The sequence below is a fragment of the Notamacropus eugenii genome, chromosome 1, assembly GCF_028372415.1.
Source record: "Notamacropus eugenii isolate mMacEug1 chromosome 1, mMacEug1.pri_v2, whole genome shotgun sequence".
In the NCBI taxonomy this organism is placed as follows: Eukaryota; Metazoa; Chordata; class Mammalia; order Diprotodontia; family Macropodidae; genus Notamacropus; species Notamacropus eugenii.
Genome location: NC_092872.1, coordinates 53,735,512 through 53,761,471, shown reverse-complemented (window position 1 = coordinate 53,761,471; position 25,960 = coordinate 53,735,512). Strand labels below are relative to the sequence as shown.

The 25,960-nt window shown below is 41.1% G+C and overlaps 1 protein-coding gene across 3 annotated transcripts in view; it reads left to right on the top strand.

Annotated features, from left to right (window-relative positions):
* WDR90 (WD repeat domain 90) overlaps positions 1-25,827 on the top strand; it is a 51,959-nt gene extending 26,132 nt beyond the window's left edge. For all 3 annotated transcript variants that reach the window (XM_072601522.1, XM_072601514.1, XM_072601532.1), the window contains 14 exons: positions 155-257; positions 2,155-2,276; positions 4,900-5,059; positions 5,462-5,652; positions 5,883-6,051; positions 7,730-7,841; positions 11,290-11,461; positions 12,061-12,183; positions 12,611-12,788; positions 20,920-21,050; positions 21,408-21,551; positions 21,640-21,759; positions 22,150-22,234; positions 24,983-25,827. In XM_072601522.1, coding sequence (XP_072457623.1) covers positions 155-257; positions 2,155-2,276; positions 4,900-5,059; positions 5,462-5,652; positions 5,883-6,051; positions 7,730-7,841; positions 11,290-11,461; positions 12,061-12,183; positions 12,611-12,788; positions 20,920-21,050; positions 21,408-21,551; positions 21,640-21,759; positions 22,150-22,234; positions 24,983-25,197 — 2,025 coding nt within the window. In that variant the 3' untranslated portion in view covers positions 25,198-25,827. The remainder of the gene's footprint in view (positions 1-154; positions 258-2,154; positions 2,277-4,899; positions 5,060-5,461; positions 5,653-5,882; positions 6,052-7,729; positions 7,842-11,289; positions 11,462-12,060; positions 12,184-12,610; positions 12,789-20,919; positions 21,051-21,407; positions 21,552-21,639; positions 21,760-22,149; positions 22,235-24,982) is intronic.
* Positions 25,828-25,960: the final 133 nt, after the last annotated feature.

The following is a 25,960-nucleotide window of genomic DNA, read 5'->3' as shown; positions in this document are numbered from 1 at the left end:
GCTTAATACATATTTGTTGGATGGTGCATGAGTTTGTGTGTGTATGTTAACAAGGAAGAGGGGTACGTGTATGTACACATGCATGCATTTGCCTGAAATACAGTAGGTCTTGTATATATGATGTCTTGTAAATGTGACATTTCTTTTCTTTCAGAAAATTTCCTTCCCAAAAAACAACTCTGAGCGTTTGAGGCTGAAAGCTGTTGTGGGCTATAATGGAAATGGAAGGGGAAACATGGTCTGGAGACCAGATACAGGTAGGGACCACTGGGGAAAAAATGGACCTGGTGTTAACAAATTGGAAGTAAGGGAAAGATATCACACGTCTAATCTAGGACTCTTTCCTGAATTCAGTTTGGTGCTAAAGGACCAAGGAGTACTAACTGGTACCTGTTGAGGAGTGAACACACTGGAAGCAGCTTTCCCAGTATAATCTAGTATCATCACTGCCCAGGATTTTTGTGACTTAAATATGTTGAAGTTTTTTGAAACTAACATGATTACATGGCCCTGATGTTTTCTGTTCAATACACTGGATTCTGAATTTAAAAAACGTTATATTGATACATTTTTCTACCATCTTCATTTCTGTATATATCCTTCCTTCCTCCCCTCCTAAGTGTAACAAAGAATAAAAAACAGGAAAAATGAAAGGAGTCCAGCAAAATTATCAACATATATTCCAACAGTATATATATTTGATGTTCGACGCCTATAGGCCCCCCACCTCTCCAAAAGGAGGAAGATTCATTTCTTTTCATTCTCTGGGGTTAGGCTGGGCCATTAGGATTATATAGCATTCATTTTCAGAGTTTGGGGCTTTTTCCGTTTATGTGATTTCAGTTATTTTTTCTGTTTACTCTTCATCAGTTCATAGAAGTCTTGGCATATGTCTCTGAATTCTACTCATAGTCATCATTTCTTATGGCATAGCAGTATTCTGTTACACTCCCATATTTCGTTTTACTCAGCCGTTCCCCAATCAGTTGATAGCTATTTTGTTTCTATTTCTTGATTACTGCAAAAAGTGTTGCTATGAATATTTTAGTGTACGTGGGACCTTTCTGTCTTTGACTTCATTAGGGTTTATGCCTAACAGAGGGATCTCTGGGTCAAAGAGTATGTATCTTTTAGTTACATTGTTAGCATAATTCCAAATTGCTTTGTATAATAGATTAACCAGTTCACAGCTCTGCTATACAGTGTACTGGTGTTCACTCTTAAGGGAACTGTAGTTCTTTCTCCGCAAGGCCTCCAACGTTGACTTTTCCCATTTTTGCCAGTTCTCTGGATACGAAATTAAACCTCAGAATTGTTTGGATTTATATTTCTCTTATTGGTGATTTGAAGCAGTCTTTCATATGGTTGTTAATAATTTGTAATTCTTTATCTGAGAATTGTTTGTTATATCTTTTGACCACCGACCCCTGGAGAATGGTAGTGGTTATTCATGTTTGTCTTGTTTACTTTATATCTTGTGTATCAGATGCTTGTCAGAGATATTTGATGCAAAGATATTCTCACAGTCATCAGCTTTCTTAGTTGCATTGATTTGGTTCATGAAAAAGTTTTTCAATTCAATGTAACTGAAATCATCTATTTTAGTTATCTTTTGTGATCTTCTCTATCCCTTATTTGGTAAAGAACTCTCCCTTTAGCCATTGTTAGGAAGGTGTTCCCCAGATTTTTGAGGAAGTGACTCAGTTAAAGGCAAGATGGTGTAATGAATAAAGTGCTGCACTTGGAGATCTGGATGCAAATCCTGCCTCAGACACGAACTTGCTGAGTCTCAATGGCCCAGTCGATTAACTTGGCAATTTCCTTATCTGCAAAATGAGGATAATTGTGTTTGGGGTAATAGGATCAACCTTACCTTGCTGTTGTGAAGCTGAAATGAGATAGGTAAAGAGCTTTACAAACTTTAAAGTGTTACAAATATTATCGTAAGTAGTATTATAAGTGTCAGAAGTATTATTATTTGATGATCTTTTGTAATTTCTGGGGAATACTGTGGATTTGACAAGACTGAACTGTTGTGCACCTTTAGGAAATCTTTTAAAATTAAATTCAAGGTAAATAGGGAGCCCTTTCCTCTGAACTTAGTCACTGTGCTCACTAGTAATGGTTTTCCCATATTTCTGTCCCTCCATACAGGCTTTTTCGCATATACCTGTGGATGTGTGATTGTAGTAGAAGATCTGCACTCTGGCTCCCAGCAGCACTGGCTGGGCCACCCAGAGGAAATTTCAACATTAGCTGTCAGGCACGATGCTCAGGTACCTATGTCTGAGAAGCTGCAAATGGTCTTTAATGAAACAGCTTCAACTGAACTCCTCAAAGCCAATGCTAGACTTAGTCTTATCTAAAATTTTCTTTATTTACTAGAAGCAAGTATGACTACCGAGGGAAAGCTTGACCCCTGTTCCCATCTAAATCCAGATTCTTCACATACCAGTTGCCATACTGCCTCTGGAGAAGGTTTATGATGTGACTGCTCCTTCTCTATTGTCAGAAAGTCTAGAAATAATTACAAACAGAAAGAAGGACAGCACTGGTAGCCCAGTTCTCTCCTGAGGAAGCATGATGGCTAACCAGATAGAAGAGGCCAGATCTAACTTGAGGGTCACTGTGTCATAGGAAAGAGCACTGGCTTTAGAATCATAAGATTTTGGTTCCCAGCCCTCTCATTTACTAGCCACATGACTATGGGCAAGTTATTTAACCTCTCTGATCCTCAGTTTCCTCATCTGTAAAATAGGGATAACTGTTTTCACTGCCCACATCACAGGATGATTGTGAGAAGTATGTTTTGTGAATTATAAAGTGATTGATTCATTTTTAGATTATTAGATGGGGACAAGGGACAAGTTAGGCTTATGAATTCAACACTTAGACATTTATTAAGTTCACCAGGGATGCAAAGGTTTTAAAATCTCGGGTGGGATGAGATTTGCGGTTTTGATATGAGTACTCTGTCTACAAACATTTATTAAGCATCTGCTATATGCCAAGCATTATGCTAAGCACTAGAGATGCAAAGACAAAAAGGTGAAATAATCCATAGTTTGGTTGATAGAGGCCTTGACTTAGAGTCAGGAAGATCTAAGTTCAAAGACAGCCTTAAACACTTAGTAAGTTATGTGACTCTAGGCAAGTCACTTAACCTGTCTATAAAATGGGGATAATAATAGCACCTGCCTCCCAGAATTGTGAGGATGGAATGAGATATTTGTAAAGTGCTTTGAAAACCTTCAAGAGCTACATAAATGCTGTTATTGTCCCTATATTTTTGATGACTCCCATTTCTATATATTTAGCCCCTATCTCTCACCTGAACTTCAGTCCCAGGTCATTCTTTGCCTGTTATAGCACCTTAAACTGGATATCTTAAATTCAGTATTTCTAAAGTAATTCATTATGTTTCCTTCTAAACCTTCTACTCTTCTAAACTTTCCTATTTCTGTCAAAGGCACCACCATCCTTCTGGTGTGTCAGGTTTGTAAATTTGCCATTATCCAGGATGCCTCACTCTTCCCCTCTTCATTTCACCTTTCAGCCATCAAATCAGCTGACAGCGTCTGTCTCATTCAATCCCTTCTCTCCACTCACATAGCTGCCACTTTAGTTGAGCGATCTTCCTGCCTCAAGTCTCCTCCTGCTTCAGTTCCTTTTATACACTGCTGCCAAAATAATTTCCCTTAAGTGCAGATCTGACCATGTCGCTTCCCTAATCAACCAACTCCAGTCCCTTCTAATTGTCTTCAGGATAAAATATCAGCTCCTCTTTTTAGCTTTTGGAATCCTACACAACCTGGCCCCACTCTGTCTTTCCATCTTTTGGGGATCCCCTTGTACTCTTCAGCTCAGCCAAACTGGCCTTCTTCCTGTTCTTCACTCCTAACGTTCCATCTCCCATCTTCCCGGAACGTCCTCCCTTTCTCACCTCTGTCCCATAGAGTCCCTTTTGTTCTTTGAGAAGCAGCTCAGACACCGTCTACTGCATGAAGCCCCCAGCGTTCTCCCTTATATACCGCTATGTGTGTATGTGTATTCACACGTACGTATTTTTATGTTTGAATTTATTCATCTTATATATTTTTACATGTGCTTACTGTCTCCATTAAAATGTAAACTTATTTCCAGAAGGAATTGTTTCATTCTTTTTATTCACCCCAACATTTAGCACAGTCCTTGGCACATATTAAGACCTTAATAAATATTACTGAGGTGTTGATGCCCTCCTTGCAAAGATTGTTTATGTGTCCTGCCCAACTTGAGAGACCCAGTTTCCACAAACAAAACCTGCAGGAAGTTATGATTTAGGGTTCAGATGCCTACAACTTCTGTTTCTCATAAGGGAGCCCATTTCTCTCCCTACTTTAGGGAAATTGGTTGGGGTAGAGTTAGAAGTAGGGTTAATTAGTAGGTCAGTAAACTGTATACTTTTCCATTTTTCATTGTATATCTTCTCTTATTTATGTAAGTGCTATTATCCAGGACCTTTGTTTTTCTTTCCTGTCCCCCACATTAATTTTGTTCCTAATTGGTGCAATTGCCAGAGAAAAGATGAAAAACCAAATCTCAAATCAGTGGATTTCACCACTTAGCAGCAGTTTTCTTTTTGCAGATAGTGTTTTTGGACTATCCAGGTCTTCCTGTTAGTAGAAATAGTGGAGTTAGTGCCATTATCTGTTTACAGATTAACTGTGGGTTAAAATTCCTTTTTGTTTTTCCTGTATTACTTCCCATGGACGTATAGAACGGTGTGAATTCTAACTGGTATGTGTGTTTGTGGCCTGAAACTATATCTTTCAAAGTCTGTTACTTACTAGATACAGGAGAGGTTGGTCTATTGAATTGCTCCTAGAATGAGTTGTGTTTTTGGTTTTTGTCTACCAGGTCCTTGCTTCTGCCTCAGGCTGGGGGGATAAGAGCTCTCGTTGTCAGATCCGCATCTGGGACGTAGCAGAGGGGACTTGCCACAAGGTTCTATTTCATCATGAGACCGAGGTGCAAGCTATGGCCTATTCTCATAATGATCGACTTTTCATCACTCTGGGTTAGTAGCAGTGATATCCAGAGTTCAAACCAGAGTTAAAATCTTGTCTTTTAATATTTGGCCATAGTATGAAATTATGGCCCTAGAAATGACAGAAAAAGATTTATTTCATTCCCTGATGGTCTTTTGAGTATGGGGTGGGCTGAGAAAATTGTATTTGTTTATAGGGACCTTACCTGCAGTGTTTCCTCCCTATGGTTTATGGCTTCTTCTGATGCCATACAGTGTAGATATCACCCAGCAATCCAATCCAAGCACTCATTAAGTGCTTATTATGTGCAGTCTGACTGTGTGTCACTGTGTTAGGTGCTAGGTTTACAAAGACAAACCAAAAAACATTGTCTGCCCTCAAAGAGTTCATGCACAGGGGACTTGGAGTTCTAATATATGTCTGACTTCTAGGGGATTACAGCGACCGAACCATTGCCCTCTGGAATGCCTTCACCTATGAACTGATGTCCTCTACTCGATTCATGGAGCCAGTTCATGAAGTGGCATTTAACCCTTTTAGTGCTAATGAGCTTGCTTGTGTGGGCCAGGGAGCTATCACCTTCTGGCTCATGAAGCGGTGGGGAGCTGATATCAACCTCCAGGTATCTTAGAGTCTCTTACCCCCTTCTCTTCTGACAGGTCAGGGAGTGCTCTCTCAGGGCCACCCTCTGGTATTCAGAGGCTGCCCTCTGAGGATGCTTAAGAAGGGTTGTTTCCCTGCTTTTTCCTGGTTTTTCATGAATGCCAGCATTCACTTTCTCTGATAAAATGCCCACGATAAAACCTCATCACAATCCATAACATCAGTTGATGTTTCTCATCTTTGGGTCAGGTCCACAGAGTTCCTGTTCCTGCGGAAATAGGACCAGTAGAACTGACATCAGTTTGCTACAGCATCAACCCCTTAGTCTACAGTGGCACCAACAGTGGACAGATCTGTGTCTGGGACATAGGCACCAACCGCTGTTTTATGACCTGGGAGGCTGATGAGGGTGAGATTGGTGAGTAGACACCAATGCAAAACCTGCTTAGATCTTGTTATTCCACAAGGGGCAAGACAAGCCCCTCCTCTGTTGAGTCGCTTCTGGGACTTTTACTGACATTTAGTGGACCTAATTTCATTTTCCACCTGATTTTTCTGAGTAAATGAAAGAATGAATGAAGCATTTATTAAGTGGCAAGCACTGGACAAAGTAGGCTGTGGAACGAGCTATTGTTAAGCCTTGAGAATACAAATAGAAAAGTTAGATGGCCCCTCTGCTTCTCAAGGACCTCCCAGTTTATGGAAGAGATGACATCTGTGGAAGATTTCAGCTGCAAATACAACAGAAAGGTTCCATGGCCCATAGGGTATGATGGTAAAGCATATGGTGATGCCTCTTCTTTAGTGTTACTGGTAGAATCACACCTATTTCCAAAGCTGAGCCATTTAACAGTGCCAAGGACTTTGGTGACATTTCTGAGTCTTCAATAGCTATGACTGCATCCATGCAGGTGTCCTTTCTAGGCTGCATCTCCATGGAGGTTACCTGGCAATATGATGGCTGAGGGGAGACCATTGGGCTGGGAGGCCATGACTGTACCCAAAGCTCTTGGGTTCTGGGCCCTGGGCTGACTCCATCATGGTCTGAGGGGAGATGGTAGTCACGGTGGTGATGGCCTGGGAATAAGCTAAGAGATCCAGATTTGTGACTTATCTGAGGTTATTTGAGACTTTGAGTTTTTGAATTATTATCTAACCCAGAAAGTTACCAAAAATCATTCCTAAGGTCGCTTCTAGCCCTCACCTTCAATTCAATTCAATAAGCATTTATTAATCACCTATTACATGCAAAGCACTGTGCTAAGTCCTACAGCTACAAAGACAAAAGGAAAAATAGTCCAAAAGTTGTGGGGAAAAATACGAAAAACACAGCGCAAACCCTCAGATATTGTCTTTTTTTAAAATAAGTTTTTATTGATACCTTCTCTTTCCTACATCATCATAGTTATCTCTAGAAGCCTTCCCCTTCCCATTCCCAGAGAGCCGTCTCATATGACAAATAGCTTTTTTAGAGTCCAGACATATGCAGTGTATGATGCCTCTGACCTCCCAGCTCCATGAGGAGGAGGTGCATTCAAGTCCCATTTGAGCTTTAATTTTGTTGCAGTTACTTTGGATGTTTTGGTGTGCTGCTCTTCTTTCCATTTACATTGTTGTAGTTACTGTCTACATTGTTTTCTTGGCTCTGTTGACTTCACTCTGCATCAGTTTATGTAGATCTTTTGTGCTTCTTTGTATTCACCACACACATCATTTCTTATAGCACAGTAATATTCCACTATATTCATGTACCACAGTTCATTTAAGGGCATCTGCTTTGTTTCTCATTCTTTTGGAGTACATGGGGACTTCTTTTCTCATTGATGGCTTTCTTGGGGTATAAGCTCAGTAATGGAATCTTTGGCTCAAAAGGTGGATGTTTTAGTCAGTTTATTTGAATAATTCCAAATTGCTTTCCAAAATAGTTGTGCCAATTCATAGCTCCACTAACATTGTATTAGTGATTGTTTATTCTAACGTCCTCCCCAACTCTCCCTGTCTATGTCCTGAGATCCCTTTTAACAATAATATCCTGTGATTCTCTGGCCAGTTCAAGACCCAAGTTGAGGAAACATTCATTTTTCCTGGTGTCCTAGGTGTGCTTCTGTGTTCTGGAAACCGGCTGGTCAGCGGCAGCAACACGAAGCGGATCCGCCTGTGGGCAGTGGGAGCAGTGCAGGAGCTGAGGATGAAAGGTTCTGGGGCAAGGTGAGAGAGGTATCCTGCACACTGAATAATCATTCGTTCATTCAATAAATATTTACTAATCATTGTGTACCAAGAACATCTAAGTGCTAGATACCCATTACCAGCTTCCTCTTCCTGAGGAGAGGAGTCAGTTTGAGAATTCTAGAGCTTGAGACTCAGTTGTCCAGCTGTCCTAGATATGTAGGATTGATCCAAACACTGTACTGTCAGTTCTCATCTAGTGGTACTTTTTTAATAGAGAAAGGCTATTAAATCATGTCTCCTCTCTGAGTGATTCTTTGCTTCTCTTTCTGACTCTTAGAACCAGCTTTGTAGAGCCAGCCTCAGAGCTACCTCATTTTATAGCTTTCATTTTTTTTTTTGAAAAAAATATCCTTTGACTATTTATCTTTTGAGGAATTTTAATCTTATAAATTTGAATCAATGAAAAAATGCTTCAAATTAAAGCAACTCTTTTTCCATTTCACACCTATTAAATTGGCAAAGATGACAGAAAGGAAAATGACATTTGTTTGAGTGGCTTTGGGAAAACTCTAATGCACTTTTGGAACTGTGAGTTGGTGCAGCAGGTCTGAAAAGCAATGTGGAAGCATGCCCCCAAAGTCAGTAAATAATGCATTCCCTTTGACTCAGCCTTTGACTAAAGGCCTGTACCCAAAGAGAGCAAAGGAAGAGGAAAAGAAGTCCTGCTTACAAAAATATTTATAGCAGCTCTTTTTTTTTTTAATAGCACAGTAGTATAGTACAGATCCACCTTCTTCAGATACCCAGACATGGGATCAGGGCTGAGCTCCCTTCTCATCCTCCACTGTCTTTTGCCTTTGGCTGAGTGGTTAGATCCTTTGTATCTGAGCCCTCAAAAGGGACCTGGCAGGTAAAGAGATATGGTTGGGAATGGGCACCAGGCAGTCTGTTGTCTGTAGTGATAGAATTCTGGTTAAAAAAAAGTCATCATTTTGGGGGCAGGTGGGTAGGAAAGGGAACAATGAAGAGTTTAGGACTGTTTCTTGTTTTTGCCTGGGGACTGTGAATTTAAAGAAAATGATGGTGCTTTGGGGAGTGCTGAGCCTTTTGATTTCCAGTTTTTGAATAACCTATAAATATACAGGCTTTTATTAGTGTCTACTGTGTGCCAAGAACTATGCTAAGGATACAAAGACAAGAATGAAACTGTCTTTGCCTGTATGAATTTACATTCTATAGGCAGACTAGGTACAACCTATGTATACATAGGCTATAGATCTGGGAATTAAAAGAGTCGTCAGGGTATCCTTCTCCCTAGAACTCCCTAGAGTAATGCTCTCACTTTTAGATTCCAGCTGTATTTCGAAAGGCAACTGCTTTACACCAGTTTTTCCAAATTCCACTTCCTAGAAATACTACAAATCCATGTACAGAAAGGGGCAGCAACCAGAGCAGACCCAGAGCACATTCCTCAGGGCAATGACTAAAGCCTGGTTAGCTGGCTGAGGGGGCTGATGGAGTCTTCTTATCTGCATGATATCCCATACTTTAGTATAGAATTCCTTTGGATTGGTTTAGGGACTTAACTCTCTGGATCATTTATGTTTTGTGATGTACTTCCAACAATTGGCTTATTTCAAAACAAGTCCTGTTTTACCATAGGAAGCCCACATTAAAAGAATGATTCATTCATTCACATTAATGTGCTATGCTAGATGCTGGGAGACACAAATAATAATGATAAATAAAAATTTAAAAATAATAAAGTAAAAAATATATAAAAATAAATTAAATAAAATAAAACCTGGTTCCTGCCCTAGAGAAGTTTATACTTCAGTAGAAGTGATCTTGTATACACAGACAGATAAAAGTAAACCAAATTAGCTTATCATAAGCTCATAAGAGGAATGAATCTAAAGTGCTCAGAGATCAGCGGAGGAGAAATTGCTTCTAGCTGGTGGTTATCAGGGAAGGCTTCATGGACGAGAGGCGGTTTTTCAGCTGATCCTTTGAAAATCTCTTGCCACTATTATAGGAACCCCCATGCCCTACCTCTCCCTTGTCATGGGCAATCTCTTTCCAAAATAGAGCTAGGAAGATCTATAGGACCATGATTAAGATATATTGCATGAGATAATAATAATGATGGCTAATAGTTATCTAACTCCTTACTGTGTGCGAGGTGCTGTGTTGAGCACTTTACACATTGTTTTCCATTTGATCCTTATGACAACCCTGTGAGTTAGTGCTATTATTATTCACACTTTCCAGTTGAGGAAACTGAGGCAAACAGATTTGCCCAGGGTCACACAGCTAGGAGGTATCGGAGGTCAGATTTGAACTCAGGTCTTCCTGGCTGCAGACTTTGCAGCTTCTCCTCATCACACTTTGAGGCTGCATTGGTGTGGCAAGCCCTGGGAGACACAACCTGTTAAAGGCCCAGCTCCTGTCCTTCCACCTGCACATTACCTCTCTCCAGATATAGCTTAGAGCACAGCTAGGGCTTTCTGGCTGTGACTTGTCCTGGCCCACATCACCTAACTATAACTCTCCCTGGAATCACTCTCCCTCTGGAGCAGGGGTTTCTAATCCAGGGACTGTGAATTTGTCATAATAATATTTTTATAATTATATTTCAGTATAACTGGTTTCTTTAAAATCCTCAGTATTCTCTTTTGTGCACATGATTCTGAAAGGGGTCCATAGGCTTCACCAGACTGTCAAAAGTGTGCATGACACCAAAAAGGTTAAGAGCCCCTGCCCTTTAGTCACTGAATCAACTCTTCAGTCTCTCCTTCTCTCCATGCTTCCTTGACCACCTCTGTGCTCCTGTCCACCTCTCCAAATGCTTGTCTATTCTCTTCCTCTTTTCAGGCTCCCTAGTATCAAAATGCCCTCCACAATACTTCTACTCCCAGGTCAGCCTCTTAACCTAAAAAGTGACCAAATGCCACCTGGGTGGTACACACTGACAGCTACAGGCCTATGAAGTCTGAAGTATTGAGTAACTGCATCTCTCTCTACACAGCTGAACATCCTTTGGGCACTGTAGTATGTTCAGCCCCTGACAAATGAGAGAACTAGTATACTGATAGACAGATAGGAGGGGAGGACATTCTTGGCATAGAAGAGATCAAGGACAAAGGCACAAATGGGGGGATGTGGAGAGAGTCTATAACTAGTCTAGTTTGGCCAAAGCATAGAATAAGAACAGAGAAGTAGTGTCAGATCAAGTAGGAGCCACAATGTGGGAGGGTGGTGTGTAGAAGTGGGGAGGGACATGGCCCTTGAATGCTAGGCTTGGAAATTTGAGCTTCATCCTAAAAATTTTTGAGTGAGACTGATCACACCTCAGTATTACGCATAACCACTATAATATACTTTAGTCCCTTTGGACCCCTTGTTTCCATCCTTCCCATTATCTGCCCGGTTCCCTTTTTTTGCTTGCTAATTTCAAATTTCCAGAATTCTTATTGTTCCTCAGGTCCAGCTCTGTCTTTATGGAGCAGGAGATGACTCTGGATGGTGCTGTGGTCAGTGCCAGCTTTGATGATAGCATGGATATGGGCATTGTGGGTACAACTGCAGGCACACTGTGGTATATCAACTGGGCTGAGAGGACCAACATCCGCCTCATCAGTGGCCACAAGAACAAGGTAAAGAGTCAGAAGGCATAGAGTTTTCAGGTATTCTGGATGTGAGAACTCTGTGCTCAGCATGTCACATCAGCAGAGAGATTATTGTCAGCCAAGAATGCATGAGTTGTCTTCTCCTAGAACCTTCTTACAAATAGATTTATTCTTTACTGGGCTGCTGTCTCTGATCATGTCTTGTTCAAATGTAGGGGACGTGGAACTTAGAAGATTGGGGTTTTATATAATTTTGCAACTGCAGGAAAAAACTTACCAAAGAGAAGGTTGCCAGATGAGACATTCACTTATCTACCTTAACTTCTTTGAGTTCAGATGCTTTAAAGATACGATCTGATTCATCATCAAAAAAATATCTTATTTTATATGTGTCCCTACCATGACTATTAAGATGGCATTGTCACATTGATTACTAATACAGTATCATCAGTGTAATTGATTACCTAACCTCATAGTTGTTAAAGGGGGGTAGGGTAGAGCATAAAGAGTTGCCTGTTGGAATGATGACAATCCAGTCTTTTGTAATAGCTTTCTCTCTGGTGTGTGAGAGAAAGGCGAGTACTCATATAGTGCTCATGCCAGCATCTCCCCTCCTGTCCTTGCAGGTGAATGAAGTGACCTTTAGCCCTACTGAGTCCCACTGTGCCACTTGTGGTGATGATGGCAGTGTTCGGGTGTGGTCTTTGACCAGCATGGAGCTGGTGGTACAGTTCCAGGTGCTAAATCAGGTACTCATGGGGCAGAGTGTGTGTGTGTGTGTGTGTGTGTGTGTGTGTGTGTGTGTGTGTGTGTGTGTGTGTGTGTGTATACATACATACATACATACATATATATGTACATATATATATATATATATATATATATATATATATATATATATATATATATATATATACATACTGTTTCCAATCAAAGACTCTTGATTCAATCAAAGGCAAGACTCGGTCAAAGGCACTTGATTGGCTAAAACTCAATCCAGAAAAACAGCAAAAAATCCTACTTCACTTAACATTACAGGGTGAAACACAGTGTGATGTAGTAGTCAGAAGAACTTATTCTCTATTGCAGCTTGCACTGCATTAATAGAAGTAGAGTTTGTGTAGTGAGGGAAATGATAGCTGGGGGCAGCCTGTCCATGAGTTCTCTTTCTCTTAGAGTTGCTTGTGTCTGGCATGGAGTCCAGGAGCCAGCAGCCGCAGAGCTGACCACCAGCAGGTGGTGGCAGGCTACAGTGATGGCACGATCCGTGTATTCAGCATTTCCCGGACAGAGATGGAGCTGAAGATGCACCCTCATCCTGTAGCACTGACAGCCATCTCCTTTTCTGTGGACGGTGAGGGTTAACCCAGTGTTTTATCTGGGAATCAGGGACCAGCTTCCTTGGGACTTCTGCCCTCCACGGATGGCAGCAAGCTTAGGAGAGCCCCCAGTCTGTTGAAGCTGAGTGGTAACTTTCTTTCCCTATGGTCTCTAGTGGTTGTGGTAGGATTGAGGAAGAACTGATGGGACTGAGGACATAGAACTCACCTCTCCAAATGTGTGTAAATATGGCAGAGTCAAAGTGGTCCTGGAACCATGACTGAGAGATGTTGGCTTCCTATCTGTTCTTTCCACCTATTAGCTGGATAGTCTCCGGCAAGTCACATAGCCTTCCTTCTGCTTCAGTGATTGTGAGAAGAGTATGTTGTGATTTGTAAAGCGCTAGGCAAATGTGAGTTAGGGCAGCTAGGTAGCGCAATGGATAGAGTGCCTTCCTGCCTCCAAATCCGCCTCAGACCCGTTTTTGCTTCCATTTCCTCATCTGTAAAATGAGCTGGAGAAGGAAATAACAAATCACTTCAGTATCTTTGCCAAGGAAACCCCAAATGGGGTCATGCAGAGTTATACACCACTAAAACAACACAATACAAAATGTGAGTTGTTTGTTATAAATTACACTTTTTTTAGGACTGTCCATATTTTCCCTCAGTGCAGAGAATTTTTAACTTATATCTTTTCTCATTATCTATTCCTGAGTGACCTTTGATTTCTTTCTTTCTTTGAGCTTCTGTTTCCCCATCTATAAAATGAAATGAAGATGTTAACTTTTATACTTGCTTTTAATTTTGTCCTCTTTCTACTTAACCACCATTACAATTTCAAGGTATCATAGCAATCAGAATTTTAAAATACACCTAAAGACCCTTATTATTTCACAAGATTTAGTTTAATATGTAGGAGCAGGGAGTACTGTATGCTTACATTACTGTCTGCTTCCCAGGAAACAGTTAAAACTTCTTATTCCCTCCTTCATTGTGATATATGTGACAGTATTTCACTCAACCTCTCCTTCCTGCATTGTCACACCCTCCCACCATGTCTTCCCTCCCTCTCTTTTTGTATGGACCCCTACTACAAAGTAGGGGTAAACCGTCTTAGCACATAGATGTCAAACCTCTTTTTGCTCCCCTGTAGCCGATCTGTGGGTTGTGGGTTCGGAGCTATGTGTATGTGCGTCTTTCTACTCCGCCATCTTGGCTCCCTCCAAACCTCTTTTAAAAGAATATTTTATTTGTTTTAATCAGTCAATACCTTTTCAAACTCTCCCCACCCCTAAATGAGCACTCAGGAAAAATAAAACCTATTATAAACATATATCAAAACAATCTAATAGTTAATCAGTAAAACAAATTTCCACATTGGCCATATCCAAAAAATATTTGTCTTATTCTGCATTCTGAGCCCTTCATTTCTTTCAGGAGGTAGGTATCATGTTTCATCATTAGTCCTCTGGGATCCTGGTTGGTTATTACACTGATAACATCATTTGTTCATCCTTTCCCCTATTTGTGGGCATCCCATAAGCTTCCCATTCCTTGTCACCTCAAAAAATCTATGAAGATTATTTTTACCTCCTTTGCATTGGTTTTTGCTTAGCACTAATTCCTCAATCTGTCCTCCCTATAATTCTCCCTCATTCCTTCTCTTTTTCTCATATATCCTATTGAGTGAAATGTATTTCTGTACCCAGCTGGGGTGTGTGTGTGTGTGTGTGTGTCTGTGTGTGTCTGTGTGTCTGCGTGTGTCTGTGTGTGTGTCTCTGTGTGTCTGTGTGTCTCTGTGTGTCTGTGTGTCTGTGTCTGTGTCTGTGTGTGTCTGTGTGTGTCTGTGTGTGTGTCTGTGTGTCTGTGTGTCTGTGTCTGTGTGTGTGTGTGTGTGTGTGTGTGTGTGTGTGTGTGTGTGTGTGTGTGTGTGTGTATTCCCTCCATCGACTGGTTCAGGTGAGGTGAGGTTTAAATGTCAGCTGCTTCTCCACACCTCTTTCTCCATGTTTGTGTAAATTTCTACTTGTGGACCCTGAATATGTGAGAGAATTTTCCCTAACCTTCCTTTCCCTTCCCCCAGAGTGTATTCATCTTCCCTCGCTTTCCATTTTTTTCTTAAGATCAATAAAACATAACTGAAACAACTCCTTTGACTCTTGATAAAACTGGGTTGATACATGCATCATTTCTCCATATTAGAATGAAAACAGTTTATACTCGTTTAGTCCTTTATGGTTGGTATTCATTCGAATTTACTATTTTATTTTTCTCTTGATTTCTGTGTTGTTTGCTCTTCAGAGTTTTTAGGTAATTCTGATCTTTTCATCAATAATGCTTCAAAGTACTCTATTTCATTAAAGGTCTATTTTTTCCCCTGTAAGATTTTTTTATAAAAAAGTCAGTAAAATAGGCCATTACATTTTCTTTCTCCATAGTAAGGTAAAATGACTGCAAGAAAATTTTGCTGATTTTTATTCTTGGCTATAAGCCTATATCCTTTGCCTTCTAGAACGTTGTATTCCAAGTTCTCCGCTCCTTTATAGTGGTGGTTGCTAAATAGTGTGTGATCCTAAGTATGGTACTGCTTGCATTCTTTCTTTCTGGCTGCTTGAAATAGTTTTTCTTTGACTTGAAAGCTCTGAATTTTGGCTGTGATGTTCTGGGAGTTTTTTCCAGGAAGTGAGTAGTGGATTCTTTCTATTTCCACTTTGCCCTTTAGTTCTAAGAGATCTGGACAGTTTTCTTTTAAGATTTCTTAAAGTACTATATTGAGGCTATTTTATTAATCATGATATTCAGATAATCCAATGATCTTAAATTGTTTTCTTCTCTGCTTTCCAGATCGTTTGTTTTTGCTATGAAATACCTTACATTTTCTTCTGTTTTTTTTTTTTTTCAATCTTTTGACTTGGTTTAAAATTTCTTGTTTCATGGAGACCTTGGCTTCCATTTGGTCCACTCTAATTTTCAGGGAGTTTGTTGTTTGAGCAAGGTTTTGTACCCCATGTGAGCTGTTAATTCCTTTTCCAGTTTTTTCTTCCATTGCTCTCATTTCTATTCCATTTCTTCCTCAAACGTTATCATTTTATTTATAAAAACATTTTTGACTCTTTTTTTTAACCTTTTCTTCATCTTCCAGGAATTTTAAATAAATTTGTGCTCCCCCACTTCCCTCCGTGTTTTTCTGTGGAGCATTGCTTATAGATATCCTGGAGTCATTCCTATCTTCTGCATCTTGAGCAGTGTTGCCATCCATCATCATTATGATGGGATTCTTTTTTTGTTTTCCCATTCTTCAGCTGACTTCCTGACTTCAAATTTGTTTTTTGTTTCTTTTGGTAGAAACATTTTATTTAGACAACTGAAAGCAATTAGATGTTCAGAAGCAGTGTACAATTAAAGAGAAATCAAATCAAATAGTTTATTATGTGTTCTCTTTTTTACAACTAAAGCAAAAGTTTTTCTGCTTTTATAAAAAAGTCAGTAAAATAAGCCATTATATTTTCTTTCTCCTTAATAAGGTAAAATGGCTACAAGAAATTCAGTTGAAATAGGAAAAATTGAATGGTGACTTGCACATGTTCCTTCAAAAAAGCATTAGGAAAGTGGACTAAATGAACAAATTCTACTTGCTGTTTTTTAATTTTCTCAGTTTTCATTTAGAAACAACACCAAACTCGTTCCAACAATGGAGCTATCACATTCGCCATCATTTACTGCTCATGTTTCCCTTATGGTCAGGGCTGGACTCTGCTGCCTTTCTGGAAGAAAGGGCTGGGCTGGACCAGTTGCTGCTTTCTTGGGATATGAAGTATTGTGTTATTTTAGAATCTCAGAGGCATTTAGTAGGTCTGCAAGCCTTTATTCCTTCTAATGTGATCTGATCCAGGGAAAAGTCTGCTGGCTTCCTGGTCTGAGCTCTACAAGGTCTTGACATAGGTTTGTGTCTCTGCAAGAATAGACTTCTGTTAGTATCATTTCCTGTCTAAGTTCAAATTCTCTATTATTTAGTTTTTGAATATCCACCCATGATATGCTTTCCTTTTCAATGGTGCATTTAAGCATGACATCATTTCCTTGTTTAATGTTCCACTTAATGCTACATGATTTGAAACTGGATTTGGAATCGTAGTACTGACATCCAAATCCCCTCTCTGTTTCTTACTGCCTCTGTGAACTTGAAAAATGTTACTTCACTTTTCTGTAAAATAAGTGAATTAGACTGGGAGGATTTAAAAGTTCCTTCTAAACCTTTTGATCCCATGAATAGATAGAATGAAAATAATCCCAGATTTCCTTGAATTGTATCATAATAAATGTTATTCTAACTTTTCCATTAAAAAAAAAGAGTAGCCTTCTGCTAGATTCTGCCCCATCAGCTGCTGGAAAATTCTCTTTGTTTGGACTGGTAGAATTATAAACTCCCCTTTTGCCTGGGAATCCTGGCTTGGTTATTTCTCTACAGGCTGGGCTAGGTGTTTGAGTGAGACTGTGTTCTGAATCCAGGGTCTGACCCAAACTTCTGCTTCCTCCTATGCTTCCTCCTGTCTTCATATACCACTGAAGGCCTCCCTATGTCATTTTGCACAGGTTCCCTTCTCACTCTGCCCTAGATCTGTGACACAGAACTGGGTGGTGGTCAACAAAGCTGCTAATTGGTACCTGTCTCTATGGTAGTGCTTCTGTACAGGTCTGAGGGTGACTCGTCTGGGACATCTTTTTGCCCTGGTACACACCCTCTTCCCGAGCTCTGGAGTATACATGGGCTTCATGAATTGTGTGCTTCTGGTCTGACTAGTGTCCCCAGTGTTCACAGACCTCCCTGTCTATTTCCCTACACCAAGATGGGCTGGACAAAAGACTCACTGATTTTATTTTTCTAAATTTCCTTGTCAAAATTTAATCTGGTTCATTTTCTAGATCTGTTTGGAGGAGTTTGTATCACTCTACCATCTTGGCTCTGCCTTTAGTATTAAATCTGAAGATTAATATTTTACAGTTTCCACTCCCCCACCACCTTTTATATTCCACCTTTCCTTTTCTCCTAGCAGTAGCTAGAATTTCTTTTTTAAAAATTAATACTACCTTTTTAAAAGAGGAGAGGGTGGGCATGCAATAAAGTAAACGAAGCATTGGCCATACATTTTATATGTAGCATTTCACTTATGTAGTCCCCCACTTCTGCAAAGGAGGGAGGGACATACAATCTCAGGAGGCATCTCCTCTTTGTGGCCAGACATGACATTTATAATTTTACAGTGTTAGTTTCATTTCTTCTGTTACTGCTTTTTCCATTTAACTCCTTGTAGTCATGTACACTGTGTTTCTGTTTCTGATAACTTTTCAGGAGTTCATGTTGGCCTTAAGCTGTAGTTCTTAGTTACGATCTTTGTCCTCTCGTTCATCTCAGTTCCCAGGTAACCATTTCCTCAGAATGTTGCCCTATTCCCTACCAAGAAAGGGTTGGGGGGGAATGGAAGACCAATCTTCAAGCTTCTTGGAAGTCATGCCATGTGTGATCATGCTTTGTGTCTTTGTCCTAAGCTGTTTCTCACCCAGGCATGTCTCCCTCAGAAGTTTAGTCCCTTGTCCACAGTAACAGAGTGGATGGGACCAGATCACTGAGTCCATTTCAGCTAGTATTTGTTAAGCACGCATTGTGTCCTAGACACTGCTCAAGGAAAGATAAAACATTCTCTGCCCTCAAGGAGTTTAGGTTATAAGGGTAGGAAACAGCAGCTACACAAATAAGTAGATATAAAATGTAGACCAAGTTCTTTGGGGGCCTGGGAGGGGACAGTGACTCCTGGAAAGATCATGTAGTCAGTAGCACTTGAGCTGAGCCTTACAGGAGACAGAATCAAGGCAGGACAGTCTAATCTAGATGGAAGGGAGGAGAGGGACCTGCCAGCAGAAAATGATGGGGGTAGGAGGTATGATGTTGGACACAGAACATCAAAAAGGCCAGTTTGGCTGGAAAATAGTGCACAAAGGGGAATAAATCTACGAAGATATGTGGGGTCATGAATGATGAACAGAGGAGTTTGTATCTTATCCTAAAGTAAATAGGGAGCTGCTGAAAATTCTCAAGGAGGAGAGTGATCAGACCTGTGCTCTAGGATTATCAGTTTGGCAGCAATGAACAGGAGAGAAGAGTGGGCAGGGAGACCAGTTAGAAGGCTGGGGCTGGGGGAATAGCTGCATTAGTGTCCTCAGATAACTCCTCCCTTTTTCTCCTCAGTGGGATTGTTTCTGTGTCTTGAGAATTTCATTCTTAAAAGATTCCCTTCCTTCCTGACTTAAAATTCTCAGTCATAAGATTCTACCTGACCCTTTACAAAGTTTTGTTAAATACTCCTTGGGAATCTATGGTGTATGTCACGCTAAGCCCACATTTTTTTTCCTTTCTTGTCCTACCTCGAATTCTAAGATACAATAGTAACTTTTTTCCAAAGGTTCCATCATTTTGACCCAGCAAGGTTCTCTGACTTCCAAATACAGCACACTTTCCACTACAGTATCTTTCATACATACTTTTGTCCAATCATCCACCTTTTGGAAATGTCTTACTTTTTTTAAAATTTAATTTAAGAAGTATATTACAATGGCCACATTTTGTAGAGACACCTCTAGTTTCTTGATATTTCATTGAACTGTTTTGTGATTGACTATTATGTCTCATGAGCTTATAAAGTTGTTTACTTTCTGCCTATGTCATTTTTTAGGAAAAGATTTTACTTTTTTCTGGGTTTATTCTTTACTTAGTGGAAATTATAAGAAACTTTTTCTCCTTACCTTAAAATAGGCTTCTTCCAATGTGTGTTGGTATTTTAGTCTACCTCTTATATTAATAAAATGATATATTTTTCTGAAGCTAATGGTTACCGGAACTCTAGGAGAGTAATTTAAACAAGCAGTTTCAAGGCACAGATGAATTAGCCATCATTTAACAAGAACATTGCATTCCCCAACCATTGTACTTATCTGAGGTGTACCATACTATGGTTTTATCAAATAAGAAACTTACTTTTAAAAATGATAAATGAAACTTTTGTAAGTATGATTAAATAAAATTCAAATGAGCCCAATCTACCTACAAATTCAGTAGTTTAGAAAAGACCCAAACTTTCTGCTCTCCAAATTACTACTCATTTTAAATGAGATTATATATGGTTCTTTCCAAGTTTCCTGTTGTGGGGCTATGCACTTCTCTGCAGTCCCTGGTAACACAATATGAACATTCTAGTTCTTGATCAGCCTTTTAAATTTCCATTCAAATCTTGTTTTCTGAACTCTGACTGTACTTCAGTCTTCTTCTGGGCTCTCATGTTCCCTCAGCTCTTCTCTAAGTTTCACATATATTTCCCCTCCATCCTCTTCTAGTTCTTCTCAGGCCTCAATATGTCTGGTTGTCACAGTTGGTAAGTGTAAGGGTAGAGGAGGAAAGAATGGTAAATGGCATGAATCTATGTGAAGATACAGAAATATATGCAAAAATGTGATAAATGTAATGTATTCTACATTGCTTAAAAGCTAATGGTTTTTCCAGCAACATCTAGTTTCTGTACATTCTGTAGAAGTCCCAAAATGTCCCGTCTAGTATATTACGACATGTTGGAATGTTTGTGGATTCCTTTCGCCTTTAAAATTCCATGTTCTTTATTGGCTTCTAAGCACCATGGACAGCGTTCTAAGTAACCTAGCCTCCTTAGAACCAGAGGTAAATGCCAGATTCAAGGCAGAATCAGAAAGGAAAGGAGTAAGGCAGAAAGGAGAAAGGGAACTGATAATTTGACTCACATGTTCTGATGGACCGAGATCAGGTATAGGAAGGAACTGGTATGGGGTTACAGAATTACCGAACTTGTGAATTGGAAGGAATGTCACTGGCCATCTGATCTAACCCGTACATGAGAGGAATGCACACTAGAACAGAACCAGCAAAAGATCATCCAGCTTTAAAGCCTCCATTGCCAGTTGTTTTCACCAACCAGGATGCTTCAGTTCCACTGTTTACTCTTGTAGGTAAAATAGTTGTTTCTGTTCCTGACAAAAGAATTTATCTCCTTGTGTCTGCCTTCTGGCACAGCCTTGTTTTCTGCTTCTATCCAGGGCCTCCATGCTGTGAGAGCTATCTATAATCTCTTCCCATCATTACAGGTCAGACCATCATTTCTGGAGACAAAGATGGAATTGTGGCGGTGAGTAGCCCAAGGACAGGAATTACCATCCGGGTGCTGGATGACCATAGAGGCTCATCTATCACTGTGATCCAGAGCAAAAGCAAAGAGGTGAGGTCTGCTAATTATGTGCGGTAAATGTGGTAAACATTAGCCACTGATGCCTAGTCTGACATATAGCCTTCTGAAAAAGTCACATCAGTTTGATGAATTACAACTGACAACATGGCCCATGGGGAAATATGTTTTGGATAACTTCATATGAACAATGGATATTGTATTTCTTGTTTTCTCTATGCCTGGGGGAGGGACAGAATGGAGGGAGAGAATTTAGAACTAAAAAAAATTTAAAACAAAAGAGCTATAACTGATAGGGAGCCAGAGGCTTAGCCTGTGGAAGGGTCTCATTGTGTCAGTGTCTGACTTTTAGGGGCCTATGACAAGATCTCTCTTTCTTTCACTCTCTAGTACTATGACTTTGGTTTGGAAGGGGGAGAGCTATGGTTGGCTGCCAGTGCAGACCGGAGAGTTAGTGTCTGGGCTTCAGATTGGCTCAGAGACAAATGCGAACTTGTAGATTGGCTGAGCTTTCCAGCACCTACCAACCCAAAGGTAAAAGTGTTCGTTCAGCTTGGTTGTTTTATCTGGGACATTACTGATCTCTCCTGTGACCTCTCTCACTCTTGACTTTTCCCTATAGATTCCAACCAACTTACCTCCTTCTCTAGCTAACTTCTGCCCTTGGAACAGTAGCATGCTGGTCTATGTAGGCTTTGGGTTGAAAGAGGAAGTTCTCTTCTACAGCCTCCATCAGAAACAGGTACTAGTGCTGCTTCTCCCAGGAAAGGGCTGGGCAGGCCAAGAGAAAGAATGCCTAGTTTAAAAAGGTGATCTTTGAGCCACAGACCCATTTAGGGCACAGCATGAAATAGGTCACAGCCTTGCTCAGGCTGTGAGACAGTGCCCCATGTCTCACAGCACTATAGCCTGGAATAGGTGGATTTAAGCATCATGAAGCAGGGCCAGGAGGTCAAATTGAGATACCATTTCTTACTTCAGACTTTTAAGTTCCTGGAATTTGGGCCTTTGTGGTACATGCCCACACATAGCAGTGATTCTGGGTCAGCAGTACTGAACAAAAAAGCACTCCTCAGCAGCCTGATCCTCGCTCTTGATGGAACCCAGTATCACCCTCTTCTTCTGTCTGCAGGTTGTAGAGAAGATCCCCTTGTCTTACTTTGCAACTTCCCTCAGCCTGTCCCCAGGATCATCCCTCATAGCTATTGGCCACTGTGGTAAGTTCCCCCACAGCTACTACATAGGGAAAGGATATCAGGGCTCTGCCCTGGGCCTGTAGTTGAAATCTGGAAACTCCTGGAGAAACAGTACCATGCCTTTCACAATGTTGGATCTCTTTACTCTCCCCCGCCCCCCACTCACTCCCATTCCTTCATCCCCACTGGCAGAAACTGCTTTGAGCAGTGTTGCAGTTTTCCTCCCTATTGGAGGAGGCGCAGTTGTTGGGAGTTTCACTTGCTTAACAGTCCGGGCTTTTTTGGTGGGGAGGGCTGGGTGTTAGAATTCTGACCTTTGCTATATGTCTAAATGAAACGTAACTCTCTCCAAAGAGGATAAGGCCTTTCAAATAGTAATCAATTCAGCTCAACGAACATTTATTCAGTGCCTACTGCACTAGGCTCTGGGGTTACAAAAAGAGGCAAAAGACAATCCCTGCCCCCAAGGAGCTTACAATCTAATGGAGGAGACACCGAATGCAAACAAGTATATGTAAAGCCAGCTGCGTAGAGGGTGAATAGAGAATAACTAGCAGTGGAAAGGCACTGGAATTGAGAGAGGTGAAGGAAGGCTTCTTGTTGGATGTGGGATTTTATTTGGGACTTAACGGAAGCCAGGAAGTTTAGTTCTCAGAGTCAAGGAGGTGTGGGGGACAGCCAGAAAGAATGCCTGCAGCCAAGAGGCCAGTGTCACTGGATTGAAGAATATATGTTGGAGAGTAAGGTGTAAGAAGATTGGAAAGGCAAGAAGAGGCTAGTTTATGAAGGGCTCTGCATGCCAAAGAGACCATTTTGTATTTGAACCTGAAAGTGACAGGGAGCCACTGGAGTGGTGGAGTGACATAATCAAATCTGCACGTTAGTGGCTGCCTACAGGATGGATTACAGTGAGAAGAGAACCAAGGTAGGCAGGCCCATCAGCAGGCTTTTGAAATAATCCAGAAGTAATGTAATGAGGGCCTGCATCAGAGTAGTAGTGTCGGAGGAGAGAGGGGGGCGTATTCCAGTGATGTTGCAAAGATAAAATTGACAGACCTTGGCAACAGCTTGGATATGGGGGCTGAGAGATAGTGAGGAGTCTAGGATTGACTCCTAGGTTGGGAGCCTGAGGGACTGGGAGGATGGTGTTACTCTCTATAGTAATAGGGAAGGTAGGATGGGGGAAGGGCTTAAGGGGAAAGAAAATGAATTCTGTTTTGGACATCCTGAGTTTAAGATGTGTATTAGGCATCCAGTTTGAGATGTCTGAAAGGAAGTTTGAGATGTGAGGTTGAAGGTCAGCAAAGAGATAGGGTCAAGAAGGGAAGATTTAGAAATCATAAGCATAAAGATGATAATTAAATCCATGGAAGCTGATGTAATCACTAAGTGAAGTAGTATAGAGAGAGAAGAAAGGAGGGCCTGGGACAGAAGCCTGAGAGATAACAATGTTAGAAGGTGGGATCTAAAGGAGGATCCAGCAAAGAACATGCAGAAAAAGGGGGAACTGGGAGACAGTGGTGTCCTGAAAACCTAGAGATAAGAGAGTGTCGAGAGAGTGATCCACAGGGTCAAAGGTTGCATTGCAGAGAGGCCTAGGAGAATGAGGATAGAGAAAAGTCCATTGGATTTGGCTACTAAGAGATCAGTAGTAACATTGGAGAGAACAGTTTCAGTGGAGTGTTGAGGTTGGAAGCCAGATTGTAAGAGATTTAAGAACAGAGTGAGAGGAGAAAGTGGAGGAACAGATTATAGTTAGACTTTGGAGGAGTTTAGCTACAATGAGCAGAAAAAGATACAGGACCATAGTTAGCAGAGAAGGAAGGATTAAGGAGGGAACTCAGGATAGGGAAGACATGGGCATGTTTGTTTTATTTTAGTCATGTCCAGCTCTCCGTGACTCCATTTGGGGTTTATTTGGCAAAGATACTGGAGTGGTTTGCCATTTCCTTCTCCAGCTCATTTTACAGATGAGGAAATAGGCAAGCAGGGTTAAGTGACTTACCTGGGGTCACACAGCTAGTGTCTAAGACTGGACTTGAACTCTGGTCCTCCTAAATCCAGATCTAGTGCTTTATCTACTGTACCACCTAGCTGCCTGGGTATGTTTGTAGGCAGTAGGAAATGAGCCAGTAAAGAGGGAGAGATTGAAAGAGGTGAGAGAGTGGATATGACAGAGGGGTCAGTCTTTTAGAGACAAGATGGAATGGGATCTCTTAAAGAAGCAGAAAAGTTAGCCTTGGTAAAGGGTAAGGCTACTTCAGCATATGAAACAGGGGTGAAGGAGAAAGTGGTAGAAGGCAACCTGAGTGATTGAAGATAAGGAAGAAGGAAAAAAAAGGAGTTTCTGGCAAATGGCCTCAATTATTTCTGTAAACTATGAGGCAAGGTTCTCTAATGAGAGAATGGAGAGAGGAGGAGCCATGGGGGCCTGTGAGAAGGGATGAAAAGGTTTGGAAGAGCTTCTGTACAGAAGGGGCTAGTGCGTTGATAAGTGAAGTATCACTGGGAGAATTACCATATCTACTGCGTTGCTTTCCATAGTGTTTGTTTCTGCAAGTCTGCATCAGCACCAATGGCAGGGGGTGTGGGTAGAGGTGGGATGGGTCAGCTTCAGACTCAGATCAGAAAAACATCTTTTAAACCACTGAATTATGAGAGTGTGATTTGAGTGACTTTCCCTTGCTGCTTTCCGAGGCCACCAAAAGGTAGTGCAGCTCCCAAGGCAAGGGGCGTAAGACCCTGCTCTTTACTCTTATGTCCCCACAGAGCGATTGCTGAGGTTTATTGACTTCATGTCGAAGACTGAGCAAGACTTTGTGGGGCACAACGATGCTGTCCAGCTCTGCAGATTCACACCATCTGGCAAACTGCTCTTCACAGCAGCCTACAATGAAATCCTTGTGTGGGAGGTGCTGAGCCCAGGAGCAACAGCGTCCAGAGAGGCCGAGAGCACCCCTCTGAGACCTCAGATAGACTTCTGATCCTCGGAGACTCTTCGCTTCACATTGCTGAACTGAGTGTGGCTGTTTTTTAAAAAACCCATTCAGGCTGAAGGAAGTCAGCTTCAATCAGGGACTGAAAACTCTCTAACAGACCTATTTGATAAACCCAGCGTGTAGGGTGAGAAGGCTGGCCACTTTCCTCACTCAGGCAAAAGCCATATCTACTAGTCCAGTACATAGTAGCACTGGCCCGTTCCTGTTCCAGAACCTGCAACCCTATCCCCTCCCCCAGTCATTTTCAGTGATCTAGCTCCCCAGAAAAATTGTCCCCAAAGGAAAACATGCTCTATTAATTTGGGCAGCCCAGCTTATTGCCTCTTGCCTTTGTTTATGCCTGTGTTGAATGGGCCTGTGTGTTTATTTGTATGTGTATGGATTTCGGTATATATTTTTGTCTTAAGATAGATCCAATTGGAGGCCTTCAGCTACAGATTGGCCTAGAAGGACTTGATGCTAAGCCCAGAAACAGTTTTTACAAATCAAACAGGCCAAAACACGTTTAAGTGTTATGGAAATATGTAAAAAACTTGCTGCCCTTTTATCTGTGGGACTATTTTTTAGAAACGTTTCTATACTTGTATAGTTTTCAAATAAAGGCGGGTGTTTGCAGTCTGGCTGTGAGCCTCAGTTGTTGGCCCCTCGCTGGAGGATGGAGGTGACCGTGTTCCTCTCTCAGTTCACTAAGGTTAGGGTCCTGGACCCATCCCGAGGAGGAGGAGGAGAAGATTCCTGGCTTGTCGGG